This window comes from Urocitellus parryii, chromosome 14 (assembly GCF_045843805.1).
Source record: "Urocitellus parryii isolate mUroPar1 chromosome 14, mUroPar1.hap1, whole genome shotgun sequence".
NCBI lineage: Eukaryota > Metazoa > Chordata > Mammalia > Rodentia > Sciuridae > Urocitellus > Urocitellus parryii.
In genome coordinates this window covers 3,043,086-3,065,918 of record NC_135544.1, presented here as the reverse complement: position 1 = coordinate 3,065,918, position 22,833 = coordinate 3,043,086, and the positions used below count along the sequence as shown (strand labels likewise).

The following is a 22,833-nucleotide window of genomic DNA, read 5'->3' as shown; positions in this document are numbered from 1 at the left end:
AGGATCTAAAAGCAATGCTTCTCAAATGCTTCCATACAATTGAAAGGGAGGGACATTTAGAAACCTATTCCATGGGGCCTGTTAGTGGCAGAGCAGACTGAACCAATGTCAGCTGCAGGGTGGTCTGAACACTTGACCCTCACCCCGATCTGGTTCCTTATCCCTTGTTTGCCTCAAGTCAGAACACTTAACACCACTCAAGGCTGAACACTTGACCCCCACACATCTGGTGCAAAGGAAACCCACATCTAACTTCTTCCCTCTCACTGAGGGCAGAAGATGAGACCCTTAGCAACTACTGTATGATCCAATCACTGTGGGCCAACAAGGCAACTTGCAGACCCAGAGACCCCATCGGTCAAAACTCTCCCCTCAAAACTCTCCCCTCTCCCTCTCTCTTTCCTGTCACTCTCTCTTCCCCTCTCTCTCTCCCTCTCCCTCTCTTTTCTCTCTCTTGTGCTTTTCTGTCTTCTCTCTCTCACACTCTCTCTGTTTCTCTCTCTCTTTCTCTCTCTCTCACCCTCTATTTTTCTCTCTCTCTCTCTCTTTCTCTCTTTCCCTCTGTCTCACTCTCTCTCTTTCTCTCTTTCTCTCTGTCTCATTCTCTCTCTTTCTCTCTCTCTTTCTTTCTCTCTCTCTCTCTCTCTCTCTCTCTCTTTCTCTCTCTCTCTTCCTTCCCTGTTAATCAGACACCACCACAATGAAGATCTCTTGGTCACTCCAAGTGTTGTGGTCACTTTTCTTTCAGAGCCAACCTTCACCTGTTTATTTACAAAAACTGAGGAGGACACAAGAGAAAAAGCAAAAATGAACTAACCACTGACATTCAGCGATGAAGAAGGAAATCCTGTCAACTTCAAGAGCTTTCCTGGAACTGGAAGACACCATATTCTACACACTGAAAGATAAGGCTCCAGGGCTGGGCTGTTGCTCAGTGGTAGATCACTTGACTTGCAGGTGTGAAGCCCTGGGTTTGATCCTCAGCACCACATAAAAGTGAATAAATAAATAAAGATTTAAAACATCAATGGCTCCAGTGTTTCCTCTCATATGTGGAAACTAAAGGAAACAGATGACCCAAAGGTAGAGATGGGATCCCCAAGGACTGGGAAGGGTGTGGCCAGGGTGAGAGATGGAAATTGAAGACAGAAGGAGGGGAAATGGGTAGAAGGGTGGATGAACAGGGGAAAGCTTGACATGTGCATGGATGAAACTAGCAGGATGAAGCCCATTAATTTGTTCAATTTACAGTTTAAAATGCCCAGGGCAAACACGACCAGTTTCCATAGAACTCCTCCACCTCCCCATAGAGCCCAGAATGGTGGAGTAGGTTTCCTCTGAAATTTGAATCTTCCTGTAGTCATTAAAATGTTGAATGATTAATATAATCTTTCTCAATGCAAACACCCTCTGTTTACAATGAAGTGATGCTTACCCAAGGACCTACACCTCCATCATTTCCTGTTTCTCCTCTACTCTTTTCCCCAGCCATAATCTGAAGAACCCATTGGGAAAGGAATCCAACCTGAGGTCCATCTGTCCATCCCTAGTCTGTCAGCAGGTTGTCAGGAATGTGGCTGCTGGGCAAACACAGAAGGAGCAGAGTCAGCTTCCTAGATGTCACAGAAAAGGGAGGGACATTGGATACTGCCCTGGGGCCACGGGATCACATGCCTTGTCTAATTCAAGCAGCCTAATCCCTGTGGACATGCCTGTTAAAAAATGTCTCACACATTTGCATCTCAGTTCTATATTCCATGTGTCTGATTTGGAAATCATTGGGTCCTGGATCAATGTTACTTACCTGTGGATCTGTGTGAACCTTTCTGAGCTAATACTGCGTATATACATGTTTACAAAAACAACACTCAAAAGATTCTCAGGCATTTAGTAGATAAGGAATGCAAGATAATATTGAGTTTCCATGAATTTGGGTTACTGTGGTCTGAAGGATGATTTTTATGCCTCTACACTTAAATATGCATTTGTTAAAAGAAATACATTTGAGTGGTTCAAGTGTTTGTAAGAAACACATTATTGTGAGATGAATGATATGATTTCAGTTTTGCCTTTCAAAGTCCAGTTCTTTCTCTTCCTCTCTAGAGTTTGGAATAAACAATTTGTGACTTGAAAATGATGATTTTGAAAACTGGGTGGTAGACTCCTCACGTGTACCTAATTTTCTACAAGTTTTGTTAAAGACTCAAATATAGAGATGAATAAACCATTGGTGGTATATTGAGAAATCATTTTGCAATCTGTCCTTTGGAATTCTTCTCTGGCTTCTAGATTTTGACTCCCCACTTAGTCTCCATCCTGGGTGGAGAGGTGGGTTCCATGTTTTCCTTCTGAGCCCTCCACAAGCTGCACACACACAAGGCTGTCCATTTTATAAGCCAACAGAGGTAGACAAATACATTTCAAACTATGTTCCAGATCCTTCCACTGAGGAATGAGATTCAACAGAGGTAAGGGACGAGAGAATGAAAACGTTAGATCATTAATCTTATTTAAACTATTTATGACCCGATATGAGTACTGGCATTTGGGTGGAGAAGTCTGTACATAAGATACATGAGTACTGGAAGGAACATTATCTTGAATATAATAAAAATCTTATTCCATGCCTCCTTGATATTTCTGCCAAAGACAAGCAGACATATTCCTAAAGGACTTCCTTTTGAATTCAAAACCTTCATGGAAATGTGTCAGGACACGTCCAGCATGACTTGGTTGAATGAGAAGGAAATGAAATGTATCTTTTTCTCAGAGAAGTGGTTTAAAAGATAAATAATACATATATATTTTAATAAGTAAAAACATTTTAATTGAGATATTACCACTATGACTATGTGCACGCCTCAAAATGCTTATGAAATGTGGTTATAAAAATACTCCTTGGGCTGGGGATGTGGCTAGAGCGGTAACAGCGCTTGCCTGGCATGTGCCTGGTGCTGGGTTCGATCCCCAGCACCACAAAAAAATAAAATAAAGATGCTGTGTCCACCGAACAATGAAAAAAAAATAAATATTAAAAATTCTCTCTCTCTCTCTCTCTCTCTCAAAAACAAAACAAAACAAAACAACAACAACAACAAAAACCTCCTGAGATCCACACACAGGGAAAAGAGTCAACCAGACTCTCCAGTGTGGTGAGCCGTTTCTGTGAACTGTGGCTGCCATTACAAGATGGCGCTGGTTTCCCCTGTAGTCTGTGACAAACAACTCCTTATCAGAATGAGTTGGCACGCTGTGACTTGGCACCCTATGAGAAAAGTCCACGTGGCAGTTGTGCATTGGGGCTTTATCTGCTTTATTAAGGCTGGGGCACACGGGAGTAGTGTTCCAGAGAGAAACAAGCTAATAGACATGTCAAAACAAAGGCCTGAATAAACTGCTGAAGGAAGAATCCTGTGTAGTGTTTCCTTTGCTGGCAAGGGGTCGCGGCAGTTGGTGGCCAGGACAGGGACACCTCCTCGAACCCAGGATCCAGAACCTTCAGCAGTCAGGGTGGTGCACCGGTAAATTCCCAGGTAAGTGGGAATCCGCAAATGAAAGCGGGGCGCTCCTCGGTAGATAAAGAGAGAGCGGGGGAACAAATAATAAATTCCCGGGTAGGTGGGAATCCGCAAATGAAAGCGGGATGCTCCTCTGTAGATAAAGAGAGAGCTGGAAAAAATAATAAAATAGGACGCTCCTCTGTAGATAAAGAGAGAGCGGGGCTTTGTACTTTCACTTTCTTCATAGTTTTGAAAACATCTTCATAGTTTTGAAAACATTATGGGTGTTAACTCCTCAAGCCCAATTTTGCTGGCCTTGGATGGGCTGCTGCGTTCTAATGGACTTAAAGTGAAACAGAGCACATTGCAGATGTTTTTGAGAGAGGCTGATATCGCAGCTCTTTGGTTTGCTTTTTCAGGGAGTCTTACAATTCCCAGCTGGGACAAGTTAGGAAAAGACCTTGACTTTGCTTATAAGCAGGGAACTTTAAAAGATGGCATTATTCTAATATGGAAGCTAATTAGAGGATGTATAACAGATGGTAAATGTCAAGAGGCTATAATTGAGGGTCAAGCTGTTCTTGAGCAATTGCATGAGGAAAAATCTGAGGGATCCCACAGCGAAGTGGCAGAAAGTATTAAGAATAAAAACAGTGAAAAGGCAAAAGAGACTGAACATAAAATTAGGAGAAGGCTCTATCCAGACTTGACCGAACTTAAAACACCCAAGGACACAAGTGACTCAGAGAGTTCTGAGGACCTTGATGTTTTGTTACAGCAATTACGTAGGGTAAAAATGAAAAAGAAAAACGGGAGACGCAAGGTATGAAAACATCTCATGTGGAGGAGGATCGGGCTGGCTCTGAAGAGGAGGTGGAAAATCTAGAGGAGGAGCCAGTACTTGATGCTGCTCCACCCTTCCCCACGCCTCCAGTAGTTCCGCCCCTGTATGTGGGTGGAGTCCAAGGCTCCGGGAGGACTTTTCATTCTCAAGTTTGGAAAACAGTTAATACAGATATGGGACTAGCATACCCGGTTTTTCAGGACAACAATAGGGGAAGATATCATGAGCCTTTAGACTTTAAAATAATTAAAACCTTGGCAGAATCCGTCCGTACTTATGGCATAGATGCTGCTTTCACCCTTACTCAGGTGGAAGGACTGACTAGATTCTGCATGACCCCTTCGGATTGGGCTGGCTTAGTCCGAGCCTGTGTCTCTCCCGGAAAATATCTACATTGGAGAGCATTCATGCTAGAGGGCGCGATAGAACAAGCTGCCCAAAATCATGCGGCGGGCCACCCCACCTGGGATATGCTTTTGGGACAAGGCAGGTTTGCTAATCAACAAACTGGATATTAGTAACACTTGTATCCGTGCATGGAAATCACTCCCAAATAGAGGAGAAGTGTCTGGCAATTTGACTAAAATTATACAAGGCCCCACAGAACCTTTCTCAGACTTTGTTGCTAGGATGGTGGACGCTGCAGGAAAAATCTTTGGTGACCCCGATAGAGCAATGCCCCTGATTAAACAACTTGTTTTAAACAATGTACTAAAGAATGCAAAGCAGCTATTACTCCTTATAAAAACAAAGGCATAGAGGCCTGGATGAAAGTCTGTAGGGAAATAAGTGGGTCATTAACTAATGCAGGCCTTGCTGCTGCAGCAGTTACAGCTGGAGTTGCCATGGCTAGCCAAGTACAAACTGCTGCCACTATTAATCAGGTTATTCAACAAACATCAACCATATTTGAATCTCAAAGTAGAATTAATCAACACATTTTATCTGGGATTTTGGCTGCTAATCAAAGGATAGATCTGCTTCAAGCTCAAGTTGAGGAATTGTCTGACCTAGTACATTTGGGTTGTATTGATCAACGAGCACATTTATGTATAACCTCTGTCAGATTTTATGATTCCAGAAATGCCTCACGCATCATCGGAGAGTATTTATCCGGAACCTGGTCCATGGAAGCAGAAAACTTGATCCAGTCTCAACTAACTCAGATTGCTGTTTTGAATAGCACCCGTGTCAAACCAGTGACTTTGGGTCAATTCACCAGTTGGCTATCCTCTGCTTTTTCCTTTTTTAAGGAATGGGTGGGAGTAAGCATTTTTGGTACTATGTGTTGCTTTGGTGTGATTCTTTGTTTGTGGTTTCTCTGTCGCCTCAAGGCCCCCAGTGCTCACGATAAGGCTATGATCATACAAGCTCTTGCTGCTTTAGAAAATGGCAACTCACCACAGGTCTGGCTTGCGCATCTTAAACAGTAAACCTTTGACATGGTCGTTGCACCCCAAGTTATTATAATACTGCACTGGGATCGACATGTCCTTCTTTTGTCACTCTTCTAATGCTGGAACTTCTACCCTATCTTTCCTTTGTGCATACCTCTCCTCCCTGCTTTTCTGCACTAGGATCTTTCTAGCTAATCTTACTGTCCAACTACACCTGCCATTTGATGGTGATTGTCATGGGTCCTGTTTATGGAGGCGGTTTCCATAACAATGTCCTGTTGGCCACAACACGCTGAGCTGATCTTGTAGTACCCAGTGACGGGCAACTTCCACGCTTCCACTGCAACCTAAGACAGGGGAATGGGGCCTCCCCAGAGACGGGTAAGCAGTGCAGGGGCAGTGGACGACCTAAGACAGGGGCTACTTGATTCCCCTTGACATGCAACAGCAAGAGAGGTTGACTTGCTGGTAGCAAGCCTTCCCTGGCCCCTGGGGCCCAGCCCCCAATTCCTTGTTCTGCATGTCAAAGTGGCCAGCTCACAGGGCCATGACATATGTGCTCCACGGGAACATCTTGACCTTTATCTAACAATGGCAGATGTCACAACCAAATTTCTCCCCCTCTCTATTGTCCGTGCCATTCTCTTAGGGTGTTGCCAACTTAATTTTGTCTGCACTACGAAGACAGCCTCAGCTGTCCCCCTTCGTCTACCATCGTCACGATACAGGATGCGAGGCAAGGCACTGCACTTGAGTGATCCACTTGAGTGGACCCCAAGGGGAGCATGTCCTATTGCATGCGGGTTTGACGTCCACGCCCCGCCCCACCAAAAAAGGGGTTGGCTGATATGGCCTCAGGTTTGGGGAAGGGCCCTCCTTAAGGCAGCCACTTCTACACAGTGGGATAGGACCTCTACTCTCGCCTGTATTGTTGTAATAAAACAAAAAATGGGGAACTGTGGTGAGCCGTTTCTGTGAACTGTGGCCACCATTACAAGATGGCACTGGTTTGCCCTGTAGTCTGTGACAAACAACTCCTTATCAGAATGAGTTGGCACTCTGTGACTTGGCACCCTATGAGAAAAGTCCACGTGGCAGTTGTGCATTGGGGCTTTATCTGCTTTATTAAGGCTGGGGCACACGGGAGTAGTGTTCCAGAGAGAAACAAGCTAATAGACATGTCAAAACAAAGGCCTGAATAAACTGCAGAAGGAAGAATCCTGTGTCATGTTTCTTTGCTGGCTAGGGGTCGGGGAACTCCAGGAAGTGAACTGACCACACCCAAATCCCTATTCCAATTCAGTGCTAGCAGGTGATTGGTGGATCTGGCAGGAAGTTAGTGGGTGTGGTCAGGAGGCTGAGCCATAAAAGACTGAAAACATGGACCCGGCTGTCATTTGAAGGCCGGCTCCGAAGGAGAAGCTCTCTCCTCTGGAGATTCAGCAGGGAAACCTGGTGGTTACTGGTCCTGGAGACATGGAGGCAGCTTCACTCCACTGCGGAGGTGAGTCTCAGTTTCATGATTGTATAAAACCTGAATGTTCATCAAATGCAGCTGATGCTAAAGTCTATTTGGGTCCTTCTCTACCTGCAGAGTCATCGTTGTCACCTTGCCCTGATGCACACTTAAATAAGAATTCAGCTCCTGTGGGGCCACTGCTGGCTCCTAGAGGGAAACTTTGTCTGAACTGGCAGAGACGGTCGGCAGCTGGTGCTGGGCTGCAGAACATGGGAAACACTTGCTACGTGAATGCAGCCCTACAGTGCCTGACATATACACCTCCTCTGGCCAACTACATGCTGTCCCAGGAGCACTGCCAACGCTGTCCTCGTCACAGGGTCTGCATGCTGTGTGTGATGCAAGCCCACGTGACACGGGCTCTCCGCCACCCTGGGGATGTCATTCGGCCCCTGCCTGCTTTGGTTGACGGCTTCCACACTTCCCGGCAAGAAGATGCCCATGAATTTCTGCTCTTTACTCTCCATGCCATGCAGGAAGCATGTCTGCGTGGGCACAAGCAGCCAGGTGCTCACTCCAAGGACCCTACCCTCATGCGCCAGATATTTGGAGGGTGCTGGCGATCTCAAATCAAGTGTCTCCACTGCTGTGGCGTTTCAGACACTTTTGACCCCTACCTGGACATTATGCTAGACATCACGGCAGCTCCCAGTGTGCAGCATGCACTGGAGCACTTGGTGAAGCCCGAGTGGCTGGAAGGGGAGAACGCCTACCAGTGTGGTGTCTGTCAGAAGAAGAGGCCAGCCTGCAAGACCCTGACCCTGCAGAAGGCACCAAACGTTCTTATGCTGGTATTGAAACGGTTCTCGGATCTCACAGGGGAAAAAATTGCTAAGCACGTGCGCTATCCTGAGTGCCTTGACATGCAGCCATACATGTCTCAGCAGGGCAGAGGCCCACTGGTGTATGCCCTCTATGCTGTGCTGGTCCATGCCGGGGTGACTTGTCGCAGCGGACACTACTATTGTTATATAAAAGCTGGCAATGGCCAGTGGTACAAAATGGACGATGCTAAGGTAGTGGCCTGTGACATTGCTTGTGTCCTGAGTCAGCGTGCCTATGTCCTCTTTTATGTCCAGAAGAGTGAACTTGAAACTGACAATGGGAGTGTGTCCCTGGGCAGGGAAACAATAGCTCTTGGGCCTGAGGACACAATCTTGAGAGCCACCCAAGGAGAGCTCCAAGGAGACTCCTATAGCAAAGCACTAGAGCCAGAAGAGCGCTTGGAGGATACAGCTACTGGAGAAATCACCTTGGATCAGTGGAAATTTCTCCAAGAACAGAACCGACCAAAGTCTGAATTCAACCTCAGGAAAGTGGAATTCACTCTGCCTCCCAATGTTGTTGTGATTCACCAGTCAAAACACAGAGAAAAGGAGAACATAATGGATAAGCAGGAAACATACAAGCAGAGCAAGGATACCAAGTACAGCATACGTGAGGATTTGGTGAACACTGGCCAACTCCCGTGTCTTGCAGGAAGGCCCAGAGCCAACAAGAAGAAGAACAAGCAGGGCAAGAGGACAGTAATTGTGGTCTAGCAATCCAGGACACTGTGAAGGCCTTTGTACCGCAAACTAATGGTAAGTACTTAGCAGTCCCTGGAGTGCTTTGAGTTCCCTGAAGTAGAGGAGTGCAAACAGAAGCCTGGGTGATCACGGGATCCAGTTGTGGCTTTGGGAGTCAAACCAAAGCCTTTAGTCAGTCTCCAATCATTGGGACTTCTCCAAAGTGCCATGGCATCTCTGAAACCTTGAGAACTGTGGTGGATGGGCCGTGGAAAGAGGGAAAGGTGCCCGTGGCATCCAAGCAGTTCAAGGTCAAGTACCACTGCAGAAGGTTGTCCCAACAAGCTCAGCTGCCTGCAGAGCCCAGGGACGTGGCACTCTCCAGCTGCCAGCTCACAGCCCTGCATCGCGTCCCTGAGGGGGCAGCAGCCCCAGGCACCTGAAAGGTCATGAGGATGTCCATGCGGTTATCCAGGAACTCATCCCACTGCAGAAATCCTTCTCCTCCTCTTCTAACTCTGCTCCTAACCTCCCTCGCCTCTCCTTCCTCTTCTTCCTGTGCTCCAGGTGTGGGCAGGGCCACTCCCAAAGGCTGCCTAATTAGGAGCATTGGGCCTTCTTTTGTCCAAGGGATTGTGTATGTGCCCTGTGAATGCCTCCCTAGAAGAAATGGCTTTTCTAGAGGAAGAAGCCTGCAGCCTTAGGGTTGATTCCAAAGATACTTCTCCTAACTCCATGAACTCTGAATTTGCAGCTGAAGCTGAAGGTCAGAAGGATGGGATGGAAGGACCAAACGAAGCCCAGAAAAGCAGCTGGAATAGGCTTGGGACCAGGACTCCAAGCTGATCTCCCTGAAGGCTCCACAGGACATCCTAGGGAAATGCAGTGCCCAGAAGGAAAGAAGCTGCCACCCCTAGGGTGAAGCCCAGCCCAGAAGTGTGTCCCAACCATATGGAAGGACCAGCCCTGAGCATCAAGGTCACTTGTCAGAAAGAGAAAGACTTGCCCCCAGAGGTCAGAGCCCAGGAGGAACAGCCTGACAGGAGCAGGTTCTGTGACACCAGAGTGATTGTGGACCCTCGGGAGGAACCTCCTTAGGAGTCACTTGGTGACCCAAGGACAGTCATTGACAAGCCCTCTGTGGTGAAGGCGATCCCCCACTCACTGTCTTGACAGGGTCACAGTGAGAAAAATGTTGGCAAAGCTGCTCTCCCACTCTCTTGACAGGGTCACAGTGAGGATGATTGCTGGCAAAGCCACACTGGTTGGTGGGTAACCGAAACCATGAGACCCTTTTTTATGTAATTGGGACTTTGCATTTTCATGCTTATGTTTCTCACAGGAGGCATGAGTATGTTAAATGCCAAACAAATTAAATTTCAGATGGCTAGAACATATCAGGTAGTTCGTGCCTTGGAGGCTGTTCTACTACCCCTCAGCATATCAAGGACAACGTAGAAGGCTATTCTTCTATCTTAGTACATTGTGGACAAGCCTAATAACGGACAACAATCATTCTCTGAAAGGTCAGGAGAACTAGTGCACCTTGACTGAGAAACAAAGAAACTCTTTGAGAAAGCAGCTCAACCAGTTTTATGAGAATAAATTTAGGAATTAATTAAAATAGCTTTATAAGACACAGTCTTAGAATAATGTTAGAAATATTATCTTATTTAGATTCTTAAGTTTAGAAATTCTTAAGTCTTTAGTTGTATAGGTTTCTGATATGTTTTAAGGATGATTCGTAAACTTTAGGATATTTTAGATATAAGATTTAAAGGGACTTTTTTAGATGGGAATTTTAGATTAAAAATAAAGTACAAGTGTACTTTAGGTTAATGATTGGTTAGGAGACTTAGAGTCTGGTTATGTAGTTTGGCATTAGTTAATAAGAAAATAACATATCTTGGGAAAAATAGTAAATCTTGGGAAAATCTGAAAAATGTAAATTAGTGACATATTTTATTAATGATTCTGTACTTTTAATAATTATATAACTGAAGGTCATATCCTGGAAAAATGTAAATTAATGTACCCTCAATCATGGTTAAGGAAATGTCATGTCTTGGCAAAGTTTTAAATTATATAATTAATGACGTATTGTGAATCTATAATGATGAGAAAAATTGTAATAAAAGGGGACCCAGAGAAAGCTGCTTTAGCTCTCTCTCTGGAGATTGCTGCAATGGAACGACTCCTGTCTCATCTTTTCGCCGACGCCACTCATCCTTCAGGACTCCCTGGAACCCGCTAGGGCAGGACTCCGGCACCTCTCCCCTGCTAGAATTTTTGGATGGCTCCAACATTGAAAAGTGGGTTGAGAAATCCAAAAGCATTCATATAGGAAGGTGGTGATGGAACACCCTCCATGAGGAGGCCACTGGTGTGACGTGGACGAGTCTCCAGGGTCAGACTCTCTCAGGAGGAGCCTGTCTCCCTGAAGTGCTCAGCAGTTCCAGAGCCTTCTTCCCTCTCCACTGACTACAACATGTACCCCTCATTCGTACAGAAGTCCTTGGTGTGACTACACCAGCTACAGGGCCAGCAGCCCAAGACTCCTGGCCACCCCTCTGTGGGCAGCAGCCAGGACACAGCCCAGGCTGGGACAAGCAGCCACAGCCTCCTAAGTGATTATCCCCCAGCTCCTCAGTGAGCTCCCAGAGCACCTCCAGAGACCCAGAATTCCCATTCCCTGCAGGTGTGCAGAAGCTCCCTAGAAGAAGTGAAGGAGAAAAGGACATTCTGAGCGGAGACTCCACCTCTTCCCTGTGGCAGACAGGCATCTAGCTCCCTGACACAGGGACCTGGGGAGCCCAGCCTGAAGCAGGACTTTATTGACACTCAGTGCCACTTGGCCATGCTGTACTCCAAGTTCTCTTTCAAGGGGACCTTTACAAGTTTCAGAAAAATTTACAGCAGCTCTTTCCTCACCTCCAGGGCTGCATCTCTGACTTCTGGGACACTGGGACACTGACAGTCTGCCTGTGGGAGCAGATGCTGAAGGAGGATCTGGTCTGGGGGGTCTTCAGCTGTCACCCAGATTTTGCACCTTATTATAGTGGGAGCCAATAGAAGTCTGTTGCAGGCCTTGGGGGACCCCAGGTCATAGTCTTTGGGTCAATGGGCTGGGATTGCTCTTAATAGTGCACCTCACCCGTCCCACAGCAGGGCAAGATAACCTCGGTCTCTGTGGTCAGCTTGTCTCTTTTTTTTAGATGTAAGGTTTTTCTACTTCTAGAGCTAACAAATATAATTCCTAAAAGTTTCTGTGGATGTCATTTGTTAACTGCTTTATAAGCCATTTCTTATCATTTGGCCATGATGTTTGTTTCGTTCAGTTTTGGAGTACTGGGGAAGGAATCCAGGCAGCGAGCTGCACTCCAGGTCTCCAGTATGCCTGGGGACCAGGGAGGAGAGGCACTTTGTGACTTCTCCTGACTGACATCAGCATGAATCTTTCCTTCTTGGGAAGTAATCAACTTTGGGTGTTGTTTTGTTTTCAAGGTGAAATACGCCCATTGCAGAATATTTGGAAAGTGCAAAGAAGTGTGTAAAGATCATTCTCCTTCACTCTGAAAAATTAAAAATCAAAATAAGAGGAGGCTCATGGTTTTTTGTAAACAAAATTGTATTGGTTACTCTGAAGAAAAAAAAAAAAAGGTCCAGGAGCAGATGTTTTCACAGCTGAATTAAGTCATTATAAATTTAAATGCCTTTAACACAAATGTGGGTCATATACCATAATTTGATCAACTGCTTAATTTTCAGGTACATAGTAATTTCCCACTCATATTTATCGTTATTCTCTGAACTATCTGAATTTTATTTAAAATTTAAAATTCTTATATTTTATCTATGTTGTTTTTTCTGTATTTCTAAGTATTTTATGTCAAATCTCCATAATATAATTTGTAAAATATGTACTTGGGAAATATATCTAACCTTCTTTTATCCAATTAAGGTTAATTGTGTATATTTTCAGGAATATTTAATAGAAGCCCCTATCCCTTCCCATTCACATTAAGAAAAGAAATATAATAGAGCTGGATTTTGAGATTTTAATAACCTAATTTATATCATCATCAAGTTTGTCATTTCCTGAATTGAAATCTCTAATTTATTTGATTGACATGCTTATTATTACAAATTAAATAAAAAAGAAAAGTGAACAGGTTTTAGATGATTTGTTTCACTGAAGCACTAGACCAATTTAAGGAGAATCTATCACTCAATCTACATACAATGGCTCTAGAAAGGCAGTTTGATGAGATCACCTTTCAAAGTCACATGATAGCACTCTCAATCTAGTCAATAGGATCCAATCACATCTGATCCAATCATGATCCAAACATTTCTAAAATACTTTGAAACTTATTGCTTGACATTTATGCATATTAAAACATTGTGAGATATATATATATATATATATATATATATATATATATATATATATATACACACAGACACATTTGAAAACTGAATGCAATTTTATGTAGTATTTCCAATATACTGCTTCATACTCCAACTTGGTGTTTGAAATAAATACATGCACATTAACTGGAGTTGGTGGTGCACACCTTTAATCTCAGGAACTCAGGAGGCTGAGGCAGGAGGGCTGCAAGTTTGAGGCCTGCCTCAGGAAGTTAGTGAGACCATCAGCATTTTACAAAACCCTTTCTCAAAATAAAAGAAAGGACTGGGGTTGTGGCTCAGTGGTAAAGCTTCTTTGGGTCAATTTCTAGTAGCTAAATAAACAAATAAATATGTAAAAATAGATCCACAAGTAATGTCACTCTCTTGTCTAACATACCTCTAGTTTATTCCATTGCACTGTGGTTTACTAGTTATCTACACAGGGGAACTGAGATTTTTAAAATGTTCTAGTTGTCTATTCATCAACATTAGTCATTTCCAGCTCTCAAAACCTCCCACCTCTATACCTTCAGAATTTACCTGTATTCCTCATCCTGAACTTCCTGAGTCTTATTCCAAATTGATCCTTTGTGATAACTGGTGGAACCCTTCAGAAAAAGTCAACAAAATGAGAAAGTATAGCAATTCCTCCTATGAGTTAAATGTTCTCTCATCTCTGCTTTCCTGTGTTTCTCACAGTGTCTGTTAGACCAGGACGCAAGAAAAGACCACTGACTCCAATTAAAATCAAATTAAAGCAAGCTTATTATTTCGACCGGCCGGGCTGCCTTTCCCTCCCAAAACAGCGGGAGCAAGACAGCCCCGAGGCTTCTTTGTGGCCCAGTTTTATAGCCCAAAAGTTACACAAAGGGGGGGGGGTTACAGATAACAGCACTCTGAGGAGCATAACACAAGTTTACATTTTTGCTGGCCCCGGCATCAGAATTTATGGAGATCTTAGAGACTCAGAGAGGGTCATTGTCCGGCCAGGGAAGGCCAGAATTTATGAGGCGTCACTAAGGTTTAGGAAAGGGTTGTTATCTGGTCAGGGAAAACCGGACCTGGGTGAGTTCAGGGCACGGGCAGGCATTCCAAGTAGGTTCAGAATTTGCAGTAATTTATAGTAAAGCCAAAATTATCTTTTCATGGTTTTATGGCGAGATGCCCAATTTTAAGAAAGGTTGGGTCTATCATTCCCCCCTTTTCTGATGTGTCCCTTTCAAATCTTTGATAGGGTAGGGGAAGAGCACTGAGAGAATTTTAATCCTTCAGGTAACAGTCTCCAAATTTTTAGAACTCACCCAAAACCGGTCTCCCTGATTTTACCTGACTTAATTAATTACTTATATTGATAATCTATTTATTTTTGGCTCCATTGTTGTAAGAAGAGAGGCGTCACTCATTTTGGCTTCTTTTGAGCTGAGAGAGGGTGACGTGAGGGGGCACGGCGTGAGGGACATGAGTTGCCTTTTAGAAGTCGGTTCGGTTTGAAGTCTGGTTGGGGAGGAACAGGTTGTAAAGTCACATCTGGGGATGGTGCTTCTATGAGAGAAACAAAAACCATGAGTACTGAGTACTGAGTAATGTTGCAGCAGCTGGAACGTGTCACTGTATAGAAGTTCCCTCACCAGGCTTTTACCTTCCCAGTTATCAGGACTATAAGCATAACATTTAACTTTTAGTGTTACAGATGTCCTTCCCCATAAGATACAGTTTAATAATTTAATGTCATCTGATCTTGCAAAATTCTTTTACTAGTATGAGCTCTGTGTCTAATAGGGAAACCTTTAATTCTGTTACTCAGGGCTGGATAATCATACTAGCAAACACGAAGCCTACCTGTGTAGGTTAGGAATATCTGTAGGCCTTAAACTAAAAACTTCTGTCTCTGGCAGCTCCTCTTGATAGTCTCTTTTTATAGTTATCAGGCATTTCTGTCTGAGAATCCTTCTTTGTAGCCTCCAGTCTTACTTATTTTGGGAGGCTAACATAAAGTGTATACCTTAAAATATTATTATTATTATTATTTAAAATGCCCAGGAATGGCTGTATTTTGGTTTTAATGTCTTTGCTAAGTGTTTAAGATGAAGCAGTCAAACTGGCTTTTGTTTCTATCTATTGTTAACAGTCAGCTGAGCTTTTATGGGAGTCATTCCTGGGGAAACTTCTCAGTTCTGCTAGTGCCATTTGCGCTAGGATGGGTCTAGATCTTGCTTGACCATGTGGCTTCCCTCAGAAGCACCAGGGATGTCTCCCTTCTCTGATGACTCTCCTCTTCATAGCAAATGCACTGATTGGCTTTCTGTTCTCCAGTGGTCTCATTAGTCTCCCTGATCGGGAGGTTATGTGGCCCAGAGTTGCAAAGCTCTTTAGAGAAGTCCCCTGTTCCCTGAATTCAGACTGACTCAGAGGGCAAGAGCCAAATATTGGTTTTTCTGGCCCTTTTAATTTAACTTTAATTTTAAAACTTAATCTTAAACATCCAGCAAATAAATTTTAACAGCCTTATATTAAGGGTACTGGGCTTTGATGTCTATAACTTTATAATTATTCATCTTTTTATTAATTGGGATCTGTATTATCCTATCTGTCTTGTAGGTGATGGCTTATTATCTCGAACTAACCCATGTTGTGTTCTTAAAGCAACACTTCTGTAAAACACTAACAGGGAATCTTTAGATCACTTATAAGGAAATTACAAAATAAAATTAACAAGAGTAAAAACACTTAGTTCGTGTAACAGCTACCCTGAATTTTTGGCTGAGTTATACATTATATCCCCTGTTTGAGATCCTAGTAATCTTGACAGAAAAAAAACAACAACAACAAAAAAAAACCAAACTTTTGAACATAACTTTAAATGAACTAAAATCTGGCCTACTGTTTTCATAGTCATTCTCACATGTAGTAAGATGGGACACAGAGCCTCATCTCAGGTAAAGCAAGGCTCTTTATAAATCTTAAGTGTTTTAGTTCTAAAGCTGATCTTTGTATTTTTAATTATCATTTTACAAAGTTTACATAAATTGTTTGAGGTCACATGAACATTAGCTAACACCATATGATATCACATTTAAAACATGAATTAAAGAAAGGCTGAAAGTTTTTAACCTTTACATAGATTAGGCTCTCATTAACTTAAGAATACATTTAAATTGTTCCCCAATGTAAGAAGTAACAAAACTTTACATATCTTATTGATAACAGGTAAATAAATCCCCAATATATTTTTTACCATACAACTTCTGAACACCAGCTTGATATAATGCTCTTTCAAAGTTTCTACCTTACAGACTTGTATACCTGGAAGATATGAGCACATTAATAGCATCACAATTACATTGATGTTTCTACATTAACCAAGTTTAGCTTTTAAAGAAATGGCAGTACAATGCTCTAAAATAACAGTTCTTATTTAACCAGTTGTTTAACTTTATGGTTGCTTGCTCTAGGAAAAAATAAAACTTAATAAACACAATGTTGTTGGTAAACTTATGTTTTAACAAATTTTTGTCTCTTTAACACATGACTGATTTTTACAATCTTATACAGACCTTAGTAAATCAATCAGATATCTAACAAAAGTACTCATGAATGAGTAATCCCATATCAAATTTACTTTACTTATTTTATCAAAATATTAGACAAATGTATTGAACAGTGTAAACCATTTTTTTTGTTGTTGAAGGAAAAGTCCTAGAACCAAGGCATATTAGACATTTTATAGACATTAATATTTTATGAGTTTTTTGAACACCTAGGAAAACTTGTAAGCTTAAATTTTAAAGACATTTATTTTTATCTGTTTATCCAATTTAAATTGAACCATTTAAATCACATGAATTAAAGATCTTTGGATCCATTTTTTTAATTTGTTTTTATGAGCGCTCCTTATATATGTTAATTTGTATATCACATATATATATAGACATATAACACATAACACAAGTGTGCACACATAACAATAGTAAAGGCCTTAGTAACTTTTCGCAGGTGAAATCTCCATTGCAATGTTTCAAAAACTCCACAGTTGGTCAAAGATAGGACTGATCAGAAAAACATTAACCTAGGTCTGTAGGGTCAAAATCATGAGCTCAAAAAAATACAGAATCTAAGGAAAAAAACAAGAGTCCTAGTAAAAATGACTGGCCAGTAATTAGTAAATACCATACAATTTACTTTTTCTTTTTCTTAGGTCTCAGATCAGTCTCCTACTGAGCTTGCAGGCTTCTTTCATTTGCATTTCAACATAAGTCCTGGCTGAGGTCTGAAGGAGCAGGGAAAAAACTGCTATTCTGAGCAGACACCTCAGGCCTAAGGCATTTTAACTATAAGTCATAATTTTCAGGTTCGAATGTTGAAAATTATGATACAAGTTTAAGATACAATTCACAAAATTTTATATCTTTACATCTTGTTTTGTCAACAGATACCATACTATGATTTACTATCCTTGTCCAAATTAATGCACTGGTACACACAGTAGCATTTTCCCAGGCTACCCAATTCGAAATTGGTGAAAAAAAGACTGAATGATTAGGAAGTTACTTGCCAACTTGGAAGTAGAGTTCTTTAGTTTTCCATCCTAAGTATTTAAGTTCTCTGGAATGACTTATCTGAAATCATAAACTAAACAATTACCTAATCCCAACTTTTAACTGCAGCATTGTGCAATGCATCAAAAACCCATTCAGATACCACATTGTTACAATAAAACATCATCTTTTAGACACACATTCAGCCAAGATCATTCCCAAGAAACAATTTATAATATCAACACACTATTGCACATGTCTTAAAGGGTCAGAAACAAAGACACAGGACAGACAGAGAGGAGCTCCAGACTATGGCTGACAGACAGAAACCATTTAAAACAGAGCAGATAAGAGAAAAATCTCCTACACCAGTGGCACCATAGATGTCCCCACAAGGGGACCAGATGTTTTCACAGAGGGGCAACCTGAAATATAAAATCAAGGGTCTCCATGGCGACTTTACTGCATTAAGTGTCTCCTTTTTCTTTTTCTCTTTTCAAGAAGATAGAGGTGGCATAATCCTTACAGTACAGGGAAGGAAGGAGGGAATCCCCGAAGCAACAGGGCTTTGGCAGCTGCTGGGAGTCCCTCAGTCCCTCCTTTTACTTACAGGATTCCACCTCAAGCACACTCCATCTCTTAACATTTCAGTAGTCAGTTCTCAAAAAGTTCAGGGGGGGGGGCGGTGATATCAAAATTTGTAACTGAAAGTTCGATGCCTGACCTTAGAGCCAATTAATGCCAATTTAATAACGAGGACAGGGTTTTGAGAAAAAGAAAAAGGGAGTTTTATTGCTTTGCTAACAAAGGAGAAACACCTGGGACTCTGCCCAAAGGTTGTGACTCTCTTGATCCGGAGGGACAAGGGGTTTTAAAGGAGTCTCACTTGTTTACCTGGGAGATACTCAGTTCTTAGGTCCCCAGCAGGCATTGCCCTCTGCACTGGAGGTGCTTCAAGCAGCCAGCTAGGGGCTTCTCTCCTCCTGCTTAACAGAGGGGGGTAAAGTTCATCGCAGTTCTTTAAAACACAGTCCAAAGGGGTGTCAGGCTGACTTGCTTTATTACCCATTTTCATATCCAGTATCCTTAAGTTTTTACCACAGAAATCACACAACGAAACACACAAAAACAAACAAAAAACATATAGAACACAGAACAAAACACAAGAAAACAGAAACCCAGCGCCGAAACAGAAAAACAGAAGAGCAATGCAACGTCTTGCCAAAGCTCCGGGGTAGGAGCGCGTGCGTGCCCGTCGGCACCTCTCTACCCTTCCAGAGGAATTCCCTACAGAACAGAACAGAAGACAGAACGATTTCTCGTTACTGTCCGGACAGGAGTATATGTGAGCCTCGCCAGGCCACCTCTCTGTCATCAGAAGAGATCTCCCTTAACCGGATATCAGTTGTTATAAAGGCGCCACTTACCTATGGAGGCCTCCTCCCCCAGGTGCTTGCTGATAGTTTTAGTGCGGCAGTTCACTGCAGTGCTCCGGGGACGAAGGCTCACTCCGAGGCCTTGGAACGTCTCAAGTTGCGCACCCCCTAGAGTGGCTCTCCAGCCCGGAGCCCTGGAGCGAAGGCCGGCTTCAGAATTTCCAGCAGTCTGCTCTTGTGGTCTGGCCGGGCAGGGTCATCTCACTGGGGCCTAAAAAATGTTAGACCAGGACGCAAGAAAAGACCACTGACTCCAATTAAAATCAAATTAAAGCAAGCTTATTATTTCGACCGGCCGGGCTGCCTTTCCCTCCCAAAACAGCGGGAGCAAGACAGCCCCGAGGCTTCTTTGTGGCCCAGTTTTATAGCCCAAAAGTTACACAAAGGGGGGGGGGGTTACAGATAACAGCACTCTGAGGAGCATAACACAAGTTTACATTTTTGCTGGCCCCGGCATCAGAATTTATGGAGATCTTAGAGACTCAGAGAGGGTCATTGTCCGGCCAGGGAAGGCCAGAATTTATGAGGCGTCACTAAGGTTTAGGAAAGGGTTGTTATCTGGTCAGGGAAAACCGGACCTGGGTGAGTTCAGGGCACGGGCAGGCATTCCAAGTAGGTTCAGAATTTGCAGTAATTTATAGTAAAGCCGAAATTATCTTTTCATGGTTTTATGGCGAGATGCCCAATTTTAAGAAAGGTTGGGTCTATCATGTCAAGATAAACAAATTCATGGTAGTCAGTTAAATTGTACTCATTTTCTCAGTTCAACATGAATTACAATTAGAACAATACCCTATTTAGAGAGAAAAAAATGAATGCCACGTGTGTGGGAAAGCCTTCAGCAAGTCTTACAACCTTAAAATGCATGAGAAAGTCCATACTGGAGAGAAACTATACAGATGTCATCGGTGTGGGAAAGCTTTTTGTAAATTATACAACCTTCAAATGCGTGATAAAATCCACACAGGAGAGAAACCATACAAATGCCATGTGTGTGGGAAAGCCTTCAGCAAATCAGTTCACCTTCGTCGTCATCAGATAACCCACATGGGAGAGAAACCATATCAATGTCAATTATGTGAGAAATCCTTTAGTCAAACATGCTACCTTAAACTTCATCAGAGAACACTCACTAGAGAGAAACCCTATCAATGCCACCTGTGTGGGAAATCCTCTAGTCAATCTTGTTACCTTAAACCACATCAGAGAATCCACACTGGTGAGAAACCATATATATGTGGTGTACGTGGGAAAGCCTTCAGTCTATCATCTGGCATAGACAACATGAGAAAACACACATTGGAGACAAACAATACAATGTCACCTACGTGGAAAAGCTTTCAGTACATGCCTGAGACACCATGAGAAAACACATACTGGAGAGAAACCATACAAATGCCCTGTGTGTGGGAAAGCCTTCAGTCGATCATCTTTTTCTCAGAAAAGTGGCTTAAAAGTTTATTAATACATATATATTTTAATAAGTAAAAACATTTTAATTGAGATATTGCCAGTATGAATATGTGCACGCCTCAAGATGCTTATGACATATGGTTATAAAAATACTCCTTGGGCTGGGGTTGTGGCTAAAGTGGTAACAGCACTTGCCTGGCCTGTGCCTGGTGCTGGGTTCGATCCCTGCCACCACATAAAAATAAAATAAAGATGCTGTGTCCACCGAACAATGAAAAAAAATAAATATTAAAATTCTCTCTCTCTCTCTCTGTCTCTTTCAAACACAAAACAAAACAAAACAACAACAACAACAACAACAAAAACCTCCTGAGATCCACAAACAGGGAAAAGAGTCAACCAGTCTCTCCAGGAAGTGAACTGACCACACCCAAATCCCTTTTCCAATTCAGTGCTTGCAGGTGATTGGTGGATCTGGCAGGAAGTTAGTGGGTGTGGTCAGGAGGCTGAGCCATAAAAGACTGAAAACATGGACCCGGCTGTCATTTGAAGGCCGGCTCCGAAGGAGAAGCTCTCTCCTCTGGAGATTCAGCAGGGAAACCTGGTGGTTACTGGTCCTGGAGACATGGAGGCAGCTTCACTCCACTGCGGAGGTGAGTCTCAGTTTCATGACTGTATAAAACCTGAATGTTCATCAAATGCAGCTGATGCTAAAGTCTATTTGGGTCCTTCTCTACCTGCAGAGTCATCGTTGTCACCTTGCCCTGATGCACACTTAAATAAGAATTCAGCTCCTGTGGGGCCACTGCTGGCTCCTAGAGGGAAACTTTGTCTGAACTGGCAGAGACGGTCGGCAGCTGGTGCTGGGCTGCAGAACATGGGAAACACTTGCTACGTGAATGCAGCCCTACAGTGCCTGACATATACACCTCCTCTGGCCAACTACATGCTGTCCCAGGAGCACTGCCAACGCTGTCCTCGTCACAGGGTCTGCATGCTGTGTGTGATGCAAGCCCACGTGACACGGGCTCTCCGCCACCCTGGGGATGTCATTCGGCCCCTGCCTGCTTTGGTTGACGGCTTCCACACTTCCCGGCAAGAAGATGCCCATGAATTTCTGCTCTTTACTCTCCATGCCATGCAGGAAGCATGTCTGCGTGGGCACAAGCAGCCAGGTGCTCACTCCAAGGACCCTACCCTCATGCGCCAGATATTTGGAGGGTGCTGGCGATCTCAAATCAAGTGTCTCCACTGCTGTGGCATTTCAGACACTTTTGACCCCTACCTGGACATTATGCTAGACATCACGGCAGCTCCCAGTGTGCAGCATGCACTGGAGCACTTGGTGAAGCCCGAGTGGCTGGAAGGGGAGAACGCCTACCAGTGTGGTGTCTGTCAGAAGAAGAGGCCAGCCTGCAAGACCCTGACCCTGCAGAAGGCACCAAACGTTCTTATGCTGGTATTGAAACGGTTCTCGGATCTCACAGGGGAAAAAATTGCTAAGCACGTGCGCTATCCTGAGTGCCTTGACATGCAGCCATACATGTCTCAGCAGGGCAGAGGCCCACTGGTGTATGCCCTCTATGCTGTGCTGGTCCATGCCGGGGTGACTTGTCGCAGTGGACACTACTATTGTTATATAAAAGCTGGCAATGGCCAGTGGTACAAAATGGACGATGCTAAGGTAGTGGCCTGTGACATTGCTTGTGTCCTGAGTCAGCGTGCCTATGTCCTCTTTTATGTCCAGAAGAGTGAACTTGAAACTGACAATGGGAGTGTGTCCCTGGGCAGGGAAACAATAGCTCTTGGGCCTGAGGACACAATCTTGAGAGCCACCCAAGGAGAGCTCCAAGGAGACTCCTATAGCAAAGCACTAGAGCCAGAAGAGCGCTTGGAGGATACAGCTACTGGAGAAATCACCTTGGATCAGTGGAAATTTCTCCAAGAACAGAACCGACCAAAGTCTGAATTCAACCTCAGGAAAGTGGAATTCACTCTGCCTCCCAATGTTGTTGTGATTCACCAGTCAAAACACAGAGAAAAGGAGAACATAATGGATAAGCAGGAAACATACAAGCAGAGCAAGGATACCAAGTACAGCATACGTGAGGATTTGGTGAACACTGGCCAACTCCCGTGTCTTGCAGGAAGGCCCAGAGCCAACAAGAAGAAGAACAAGCAGGGCAAGAGGACAGTAATTGTGGTCTAGCAATCCAGGACACTGTGAAGGCCTTTGTACCGCAAACTAATGGTAAGTACTTAGCAGTC

General features: G+C 43.5%; 2 protein-coding genes and 3 pseudogenes across 2 annotated transcripts; all 5 read left to right on the top strand.

Annotated features, from left to right (window-relative positions):
* The window catches only part of LOC144250219 (uncharacterized), a 37,001-nt pseudogene extending 16,384 nt beyond the window's left edge, over positions 1-20,617 (top strand).
* On the top strand, positions 4,326-8,801 carry LOC113178209 (ubiquitin carboxyl-terminal hydrolase 17-like protein 6). The gene is made up of 3 exons (XM_077792693.1): positions 4,326-4,834; positions 7,145-7,245; positions 7,336-8,801. Exons 1-3 carry the CDS (start codon positions 4,326-4,328, stop codon positions 8,799-8,801), a joined length of 2,076 nt encoding a protein of 691 aa, XP_077648819.1.
* On the top strand, positions 9,218-9,941 carry LOC144250175 (3'-5' RNA nuclease TATDN2 pseudogene; annotated as a pseudogene).
* On the top strand, positions 10,506-12,210 carry LOC144250129 (3'-5' RNA nuclease TATDN2 pseudogene; annotated as a pseudogene).
* A 573-nt stretch (positions 20,618-21,190) lies between the features above and the next one.
* Positions 21,191-22,774, top strand: LOC144250218 (ubiquitin carboxyl-terminal hydrolase 17-like protein 6). Its single transcript, XM_077792712.1, has one exon. It carries the CDS (start codon positions 21,191-21,193, stop codon positions 22,772-22,774), a length of 1,584 nt encoding a protein of 527 aa, XP_077648838.1.
* The last annotated feature ends 59 nt before the right edge of the window (positions 22,775-22,833 follow it).